Below are 9,910 nucleotides of genomic sequence, written 5' to 3'. Positions count from 1 at the left end.
GGTTTTGTCCATATGTAAATATTGTTCCAAAATGGAAATAGAAAGGAATTAGTTCCAAGCCAGAAGGCCCAAGTGTGCTGCCTAAGTATGCTTATCATATTATATATATACATATACATATATATACATATACTATAAACAAATATATGATTATTTTTACTATAATTAAAGGCTATTCATTTCTTCTTAGCGTCAAATATTGATAGATGTTTGTTTCCTAAGCTAGTCTGCTCCAAACATCCAGAAAAAGCTACAAAAGCATGCATTGAGGACCTTAGACAACTCAAATTACCCTTTAAATGTGGCATTCAGAGTTTTCTACAGCAGATGCAAAACTGAAACAAAGCCTCAGGGAAATGATTACAGACACAACTACAAGACTAACTGATAATCTTAGCCCTGGGAACTAAAGAATATTTTCAGAAAGATAATAATCTGTCCCCACCAGGCTAAAGAGAGGGTTTTACAGGGGCAAGGTCTGATGCAGGTGTTGGAAAGCAATGTACCAGGAAAAATGCCTTGAGGAAGGGCATTAAAAAGAAACAGAGCTTTGTTAAGACAATGCCTTAACTTCAGAAGGAAGCATGGGCTGTAGCACCTGTTTGACACAAGCAATTGGTGGTAGTGTCCTAGTAACATCTCAAACAACCTTTTTGAGCAACTTTCTTTACCTTTCCTGGATTTGGACCCTCATCGAGGATCACTGGCCTAGAGGATGTGACTCAATTTTCTTGTTTAGATAAGCTCAATCTGTTCTGATTCTGATACTTCTTGTAGCATCCTCTTGAGTCCTTCCACTTCCCCAGGCCCAGGACCAGAGAGCTCCCCTGCAGAGCTTATGCTACCTTCAGGTTTTTGAGACCTGCTTCTCCACCTACCAGAATTTGCTTTGTCTGTTTTATAACCCTTGCTCATGTCTTAATTCTATCAAACAATAGTAGTGGAGACTCAGAGGAAACACCCCAGGGCGCTTGATGTATCCAGCTCTCCAGGATCATAACAGCTTCTTGTTTGTAACTGGTTGGGAAGAAGGAGCAGAACGTCACGCAGTGTTATAGTTCATGGCGAGGACCACAGGCTGTCCCAGCTCCCTGCGTTCAAATCAACCCTTCTCCTAGAATATGAAGGTGGAGCTCCTGGAGGGCAAAGGGATGGTTGGCTTCCTGCCCTGGCTCTTCCTCTTATTTGTAGAGTATTTGAACCATCATAGTAGTGACCTTTTCACTCTTGAGGAGAGGTTCTTCTCTCATGTGCATGGGATACGTATGACGATCAAGTGTTGGCCCTTGCCTTCCATCCAGTTTAAAAGAACATCTGCAGTTGCTCACCACTGCAAATACCCAGCGAGCTTGTTCAAGTGCTTCTGGGGAGACTTTTATCTCTGCCTTTCATCTCACCGTGGAAGCACTGGGGTCACATATGTGGCTACCATTTCTGGCTTTATGTGGATTCTTGGGATCCAAAGTCAGATCCTCACACCTGTATGGCAAGCACATTACACACAGAGGGTCAAGATCCTGCCCTTCTTTCCTTTTTTTTTCTGTCACGGCATAGTACGGACTCATAAAAATCTCAACAATGGTTCTTTAAAAGATGAATGTAAGAAATTTGGGGTACTTGGCTGACTTTGAGGATGGATTTTGGAGTCAAGATGCAATAATACACTGAGCAGCTTACAAGAATTTTATTTAACAGATTGTCATGGATATTCCAGTCAATTTCAATTAAAGAAAAATTGAATTGGTTTTGAAAGACACATAAGAGGCTTCCTTTAGTACACATACACATTACGATAAGCATAATACAGGTCTCCTTTGATGGGCACCATTGCCTCGTCGTTAGGACAGATATTCTTGTCCTTAACAATTTCAACCACTACTGCAAATCTGATAGTTTCTGGAAGAGATGAAGACAAAGAGCTGTCAGACACGTTAGGGTCCTCTTTTTTTCCTGCTAGGACCAGGTAACTGACCCTTGGGATTCTATTTCCCCAAATTATTTGCAAACCAATACTCTATTTAAATTTTCTCACCCCATGCGTTCTACAGCTTTAGAACCCAGGAATCGCCCTCATGGACTCCCTTTCCACCCATCACCTCGACTTTCTATTTTTCCATCAGAAAGTTCTGCGGCCCTATTTGTTTCTAATGTTCCCCTCTTGGCAGGTAGTTCTTCCAACTTACTGTTAACTGGAAAGTCCCAGTACAGGTTTATTCCGTGATCATTACAGAGGCAGCGGGTTTGTTTATAGTTGAAGCTACCTTCCATTGGGACATTACTTACAAGGGAAGCTCTGACCTGGTCAGGAGAGATGGCCCGTTATTAGTCCACAAAATGGGAAGAAGACAGCAATACAAGAGAGGAAGAAGCTGAGATCAACTAGTGGTACATACATGTTATATTCACCATGACAGGCTAGATTTGCCAGGCTCTCCCTCTGCATGGCTTCAGACTCATGGCTGAGAAGTCTGAGCATGAGATTCAGGAGGATGTAAGTGAATCCATCAGGCAAGAATATTTACCCCACTGTGGCTATCTCCTGCGGGAAGGTTTGCGTTTGATACCAGCTAGGGTTCTAGGAAAGGACTTCTGTGCCTTTTCCTCTGTGACCCATTGGAATGGCAGCCCTACTGTTTAAATATACATGCCAGGACAAGGCTTTGTGAGAAAGATGGCCAAAGCCCATCTGCAGCCCCTTGTAACTCTGTAACGATTGAATTCATCTATTGCTCCCACTTATTCCAACCGTAAAATTAAAAGTTACTGCCTCTGCCCATGTCTGGCCACAATTAGATAAGTGAATAATTCTTGGGGTCAGTTTCTTTGCTTTTTAAACCTGAGAATGTCTGTCAGCCTAAGACTTCAGAGAACTGTAACATATCAACTCTTATTTCTGGTGTCTAACATAGGAGTTTTGTCTTAAGTATATGTCTACCCAGTTGGACCTGTGAATAGAATTTGGTAAGTGTAAAAAATGATGGGGAAATGCCTTCAAATGAGATTTAGTATTTCTCCTGAAATTACAGTCATCGATGCAACATAGCAAATTAGGAGTATATGTGATTTTTTTACTACAAGCAGAAAGAAGGCAAGTCATATCACTTTTCAGATTCAGTTGTTTTGAAATACTGCCTGCACTCATTTTTTTCTTACCTTTATCATTATCAGGGTAGTGACACGCATGGGGCTGAGGACACCTACTGTATACTCATCTCTCGTGTTTTCTCAGATATCTGGCAGCTCTGTGTTGAATAATGATAATCCCCCAAACATTAATAATAGCATTTGGATGCTATTCAGTCTGAGAACTGTATTTAGAGCCCTGTTCTGGTGTGGAGAGAAGCCCTTGCTTCCTTTTCACTACATTTTCACAGGGTCTCTTCATGAGTTGGAATTTTTAAGAATTATGTGCAAGAACAAATCAGGATCCAGTGAATGTGCTGCACGTCACCTGTGGCACGATGTCGACGGCCACCACAGTACTTCCTTCTTTAAGCTGAGCCAGTCACAGCTATTGCAGACAGTGCCTTCACAAAGCAAATTTAACTTTGCCTACATTTCATATGTGTTAGGTTTGGGGGTACTTCATTAATAAACACATAGACACATAGATTCCTGTAGTAGGTAATTTTATCACTATTATTTTAAAAATGGCAGTTTCTCGTGTCATTAAGGGTACATTTTGCTCTTAGAAGAAGTTTTCTGATAACTAAATTATAGGCTTCCTGAGGTCAGGAGACTTGTCTGTTGGACAAAGATGTCAGGGGCTATAGTTCACCTCAAGTTCTCTCCAGCGTTAAAGAATTATCGGGTCATTACATTCTAGCATATAATAGCAGGTATATGCTGTTCGCTTTTAATTCTAAAATAAATAAATGTGACCCCAAAACTAAAAGTTGCTAAATATTCAGTTGCAAAACAATATGATTACTATAAAAAGAGGATTTACAATGTTCAGTCAAAAAAGAAATATATTCCTAAAAGGTTTAAAATATAAATATACTTTATAGTTAGAGTTATATGTTGAGCCTCTCCCACACCCAACCTCAGAAAACTCTAAATACAATCAAGTTAGTTGATGGGCTGGAGAGATGGTTCCGTAATAAGAGCATTTGTTGCTTTTGCAGAGGATCCAGGTTTGGTTCTCAGCACCCAAATGACAGTTCACAGTCATCTGAAACCTCAGTTTCAGGGACTCCTACTTCCTCTTCCGGTTTCCACGGGTACCGGGCACACACACGGTACATAGGAAAGCATAAAAAACCATTCAAAATTGTTTGTTGCAATATGGGATGGCTATAATCTCTATCTATAACCCCAACATTTGGAAATATGATGCAGGAGGATCATGGAAACAGTCTGTGCGAAGCTCATAATGAATTTGAGGCTAGCCAGAGCAAAGTAATGAGGCTGCTCAAAACAAACTGGCAAAATTTCCTTTTACACACGTCAGGGTTGAAAAATTTACTGTTAACGGAGTTTTCACACCTTGTGCTTCTTCTCCTTGGGCACTTTTTTTAAAAAAAAAAAAAGATGACTCTTAGTAGAAGCATTAATCTTAAAATCAGAAACATATTCACTATAATATCACATGCCATTTTGTTGCGCTCAACACCATTATTACACTAGCTTTTTAAGGTGCAAACAGGCGTTCATTGCTTGTCATCACCAGAAACTGTCTTTGTCACAGAGATCTTTTTGTATACCTTGTATAAACATTTTCCTCAACTTCATCTGTGGCGATGACTAACAAAACACAAATTGCAAACCTATGAATCAATCTCCATCCTACACCCACATGAGCAAGCACAGTTCATGTTCTTGTCTTGCAAACAGAAAAAAAGGATAAATGGATAAATCAGTGGGATATGTTTGCACTATGTCCAAGAATCTTTCTTTTATCAAGATGAGGCTATTTTTAGATTTTACTTTAGTAAACAATGTTCTCCTGGTACTATTTTGTTTCTTATTTGATCACTATTCTTGGGATCTCACTTGGATTAAGAAAGGCATGCTGTAGGAAACTGTAGCAAATTGCTGTATTCTATCTTCAAGTTGTTCAGCATGTAGAACTAGGAACCCCCTTCTGTACAACCTGGACATATGGTTGATATGGAAGAGGTGGCATCTCCCTAGATGGCAAGATTTTGCCTTGTAACAAGTGCTATTATAGTTTAAGAACTTGAGATGCTCTCTGAGAAACAATACAATAGAAAAAGAAGAAGCAGCTCAGTATCTTGACAGGTCAGGAGGCAGTGGAAGGGCAAGAGGAAACCAGGCTCAGCTTGGGGGCTTCTGGAGAAGAAGCATCAGATCCTCCATGTTCTCTTTCCCTGTGTTACAACCTGTGGCTTTGACTGCAGAATGTTCTTATGAAACCCCTGTTCTCAAGTCCTTATCAAAGTCCAGTCATGCTTATGACCCTTGAGGAAACTCTACCAGTTTTCCATCTCTTTCTTTCTCATTCTTTTACTTCCTAGACCCCTCTGGACCAGGGTATCTTAATTTGTAAAATGGGAATCATCATCTGCTAAAAGTTCTACACCTTGTTCTGAGATTTGGGTAACAAAACATGTATGAAGATTTTTTTATTAAGTTTATCATGCAATATTAACACAAGAGGTAAAGTCAATTGTTCATAACTCAGGAGTCAGATTTTGACTTGGTCCCAGGTATCTACTTACCACTGAACATTCGTTATATTGTGTTTCAAGTCCAAGTTTCACAGTGATCTCTTCATTTGCCGTTGCAATTGTCGGAACATCTAAATGAAATAAAATTGACTTTCCACCCTCTCTGGGAAGAGAAAAACAGGGCACAGAGATCAGAGACCTGCACATGGAAAAAACACCAAGCTGGAAGGAGGCATGGGGACAAGGCAAAGGAGAGCGTTCTATAGCTTAGACATAATGCTAAGCGTCAGAATCCCCAGGAATTTCTGCGTGTTGGCTGGTTTGAATATTTATCTTTGTTTAATTAAGCACCAGACATATTGTTCAAAATGGAACATCTTTCTTTTTCCAGTTTCAAATAACACATTTTAAAGTGGAAAACTACCGACTGTCTCGTGCTATTTCCTACAACTGACAGCAGTGCTTCTTAACCTGTGGGCCGTGACCCCTTTGGGGGGATTGAAGGGCCCTTTCGCAGGAGTCACCCAAGACCATCAGACACCCCAGGGGAACCCTAAGAAAGAGCTGCAGCATTGGGAATGTTAAGAAGCACGGCCCAACAGTTTGCCAGCTCCTTATCTACTGAATGGAATGAATGAGTCCAGTTGTTCTTAGGAGAGAACTTCACACCCACAGACTCACGTGAACAACTCTGCACCAGAGCAGCTCAGAGATCTCCCTTGAATATCTTCCTTAGTGAAGATATTCCCAGAGAGGGCCGAGGAATGTGTATCTATTTAGGTCTACAAGAAATCTGTACATATTGTAATTGGGAACACACCGTAGCTGAGAAAAAGAGCCTGAGATGAAGCAAAGGGCTAAGTGTTCCTCTTTAGTCAACAAAGGCTTGTCGGGGCCAACGGGATTGTATCTTCTTTATAAAGAAACTTGGCTAAGGTCCTTGGTGTTCCGTGGAGTAGAAAAGAATTCCTACACAGTATTATTCATGGCTCCATTTTCCTAAAGCAAAACATATTACATTTTCCTTCTTGTACCAAATGCTCTAGGACTCAGTGTTTGGGAAAAATACATGAAGACTAGGCATCTTAAAAATTTCCATTTTGTGAATGAGTTTAGGTTTGGCACAGTGACCAGATTAGCTATAGCAATTAGCCTTGCCAGTTTTTTTCTGAGGCTAGGGATTCCATACAAGGTAAGTATTTGTTAATAAACACAGTAGAGCTACTGGCCAGTGCGGATGACCTAGACACTTTAAGTGTAAGGTTTATTTCAACATGGGCTTCCTTCTGGCCCAGGAAAAACGTCATCCAATTTGGAATATGTGGATAAGACCTTTGGCCAAGTTTCCCAGAGCATCCAAAGGGTCATAATCCAGAAAGCCAGCACCCTAGGCTGCTGCAAATGCAGATGTTTCTAGTTTAATTTGGTAAACTAAATTAAAGGCTGCTTCCCTTCCCCCCATGGCCTCTGGCTTCATTTCTTACTTCATTCTACTTTTTCAACTTCTCTGCCTTCTTCAAATATGGATTTTCAGTATGATGGCTTTCAGGTCCTAGTATGAGTGTTACTAAAGGTCCTAGTGTTTATCTTCTGGTTTTATCTTAGGAAAAATATCTATGATACCTGTTTGGCTAGTTCAACCTGAGAACATGGGTCTGTGACAAAGTTCTTCTTGTCCATGACCCCTGCCAAAGACATCTAAAGCTGGTGAGAGAATGCGCAAACTTCTTACCTTTGTTGGTAAACTGGGTAAAAATCCCAACAGTGAATCAGAGAGAGTGAGACTAATTGCTGACGGCAAACTCATGTACAGTAGAGGTTTTATTTCCCAGGCAAGCCCATAAAACCAGAGGAAATGTGAAGGGAATGGATAGAGCCTACTAAGTGGATGGAACCTGCTGTGAGGTCTATGAGAACTTCTAAGGCTAGAGATCTCTGCAGTCTAAAAATCTACAGAAGTACAGGTTTCTAGATCAGGAGTGGAATTCCCTCTATGGCTTTCCTGCAGAAAAAAAGAAGGGTTTGACTCACATGTCATTCTGAGCCTTGTTGATCCCCAGCTGCAGGCCCAGGACCAAGAGGGTGGCGGCTTTGAACATGAATGAGAAACCGTGCATGGTGGAGAAAACAGAACACCAGAACAGCAGGGCCACTGGAGCTCAGAACAAGTTTTATATTCAGATTGAGGAAGCAGAAAAGCTGGCATTCTCTGTACTCGTGATCCTTCCTTGTTGAGGAGGTCTGTTTTTTTCCACGGAATAAATATTATTAATTAAATTGTTAGAATATTCGTGATTGAACTTCCTTATTTTCTCAGTGTCAGAGATCTTCAAAGGCCAGTTCTTGGCTTACGGACATGTTTTTCTTTTGTCTCACTGAATCCTCTGTTCTGTCCCTTAAGTCACTGCTTGTTTGGTCTTCACATCCAGCAGACATTCCGGGTGGTACTACAGCACGTTCACTTGATGATTTTGTAGTTGATTCAAAAGGAGATGCCACTAAGAAGATGTCTTAGAGTTCTGACATGATCAGACACAGTTATTCAGAAACCACTACCAATGATAGAGCTGAGAGAACTAAGGAAGGGCTGAGCTCTCTGGATGTTGTAGAAGTGTAACCATAGTTCCCAATGACATGGTGATCTTTGTGATTGTTAAACCCTTCTGTACTTCAAGACGGATAGTAAGTCTTCCAGATGCTCAAAGTATCTAAGAGAGAATGATGCTTTCACTATACAGAAGTCATTTACATAGTTGCATCCCCAAGTCCAACCTCAGCCTTCAAAGCCCCAATCATTTCCCACACTTGTTTTATGGTAGAAGGTATGTAGAAAGACAATGACAAGAGCTTCCTCCACTGCACCAGAACCCAAACTCTCTCACGGAGACATTCCGGCACATGCATTTCTCCCCCATGGAATGGCAGAAGACTCACTATTCCTAACATATCCCCACTGTCTTTATTGGTCCAAAGATGTCATTTAAGCTAAAATTTATTGTTACGAGACTTTTTAAAAAGTCTGTTGATTGATGAAAGATCAGGATGATCCTCTGGGGTCTGAGTATGAAAGTCTTCAATCTAAGACTTACCTATGTGTTGCACTTTAGTGAGTGTGGAGAAATTAAAGTCTAGCTGTGTACTCACAGTGGATGAAGTTTTAAAATTTTTCCCCTGATTATTTATTCTTGTGCTAATATCTTCATCTTTTTAAGCTGGGCACCAATAATTCTTCACTCCATAGTTTCAGCCAAACACTTGCTTCTCTATCTCAAGAGTGACACTTTCTCATTCTCCATTGCCCTAGTTTTCTTCTTTACTCGAGTAATATCTCACAGGGGATCATCACAGCTGATATTAGCCAAGGAATGGTCTAGACCACATTCATATAGGAAATACAGAAATAGCTCTTTGTTGGATCATAACCCCCTTGAAAGGTATATCTCTCGTCTTTAATGTATATAGGGGGCAGTTTTGATAAACTAGGGATCAGGAAAGATAGATGGAAATGAATTTAAAGCATTCATGGAGAGTAAAGAGGTCATTCCAGAAAACCAACAGAGATATATAACATTCATAACTCTACAAAATACGTAACAAAAGTAATGGTCATATTAACATTGGTTGGTGTGATCATTTTTATGAGTCAATTTGACTAAGCACAGTACCCAATATTATAGATTTTGCTTTGAAGACATTAAAAACAAATAAACAATGTGATTAACATTTAAACCATTTGGATTCTGGTAGAGTACCTTCTATAATGTAGGTATACCTCATCTTGTTCACTCAAAGCCTTATGAGAAAAGCCTGGGTCTCTCTGAGGAAAACAGATTGTTTGCAGATTGTCTTCAAATTGTAGCTCTGTACTGGTAAGTGACAAGTCACTTTGGAGTTTTCTTGCCCTTTGCAATGAGTAGTGTTCATTTATCAATTTGGCAGGATCAAGAATCAGTTAGGACACAAAGCTCTCCAAATGTTGAAAGGGAGTTTCTAGTTTCTAGGTTGTGTTGTTTGAGGTGAGTGTGTCCACCCTGAAAGCAGGCTATACTGTGCCCTGGTCTGGAGCCCAAGGCTGAATAAAAATGAAGAAGTGAGCTGAGCAGCAGACTTCATCTCGGCTCTTGAATGTAGGTGCCATGATAGCCGCCCGACACTCCACTCACCGTGCCTTCTCACTGTGCCCTCAAGCTGAGAGCCAAAACAAACCTTTCCTTGCGTAAGTTCATTTTAACTTTACCAAGGATTTTGCCATGAGGGAAAAAAAAGTAAATAAAACA

General features: G+C 40.5%; 1 protein-coding gene across 1 annotated transcript; it reads right to left on the bottom strand.

Moving 5' to 3' along the window:
• Nucleotides 1–1,669: 1,669 nt before the first annotated feature.
• Nucleotides 1,670–8,323, bottom strand: LOC146889631 (prolactin-inducible protein homolog). The gene is made up of 4 exons (XM_085683776.2): nt 7,665–8,323; nt 5,685–5,796; nt 2,184–2,298; nt 1,670–1,896 (listed from the first exon to the last, which is right to left on the bottom strand). The coding sequence occupies exons 1-4, from the start codon at nt 7,748–7,750 to the stop codon at nt 1,772–1,774; spliced, it is 438 nt and encodes a 145-aa protein (XP_085539902.1). The 5' UTR covers nt 7,751–8,323; the 3' UTR covers nt 1,670–1,771.
• Nucleotides 8,324–9,910: the final 1,587 nt, after the last annotated feature.

Source organism: Myodes glareolus, chromosome 25, assembly GCF_982192425.1.
Source record: "Myodes glareolus chromosome 25, mMyoGla1.1, whole genome shotgun sequence".
NCBI lineage: Eukaryota > Metazoa > Chordata > Mammalia > Rodentia > Cricetidae > Myodes > Myodes glareolus.
The sequence above is the reverse complement of the archived record's forward strand: the minus strand, read 5'-3'. Positions and strand labels throughout refer to the sequence as shown.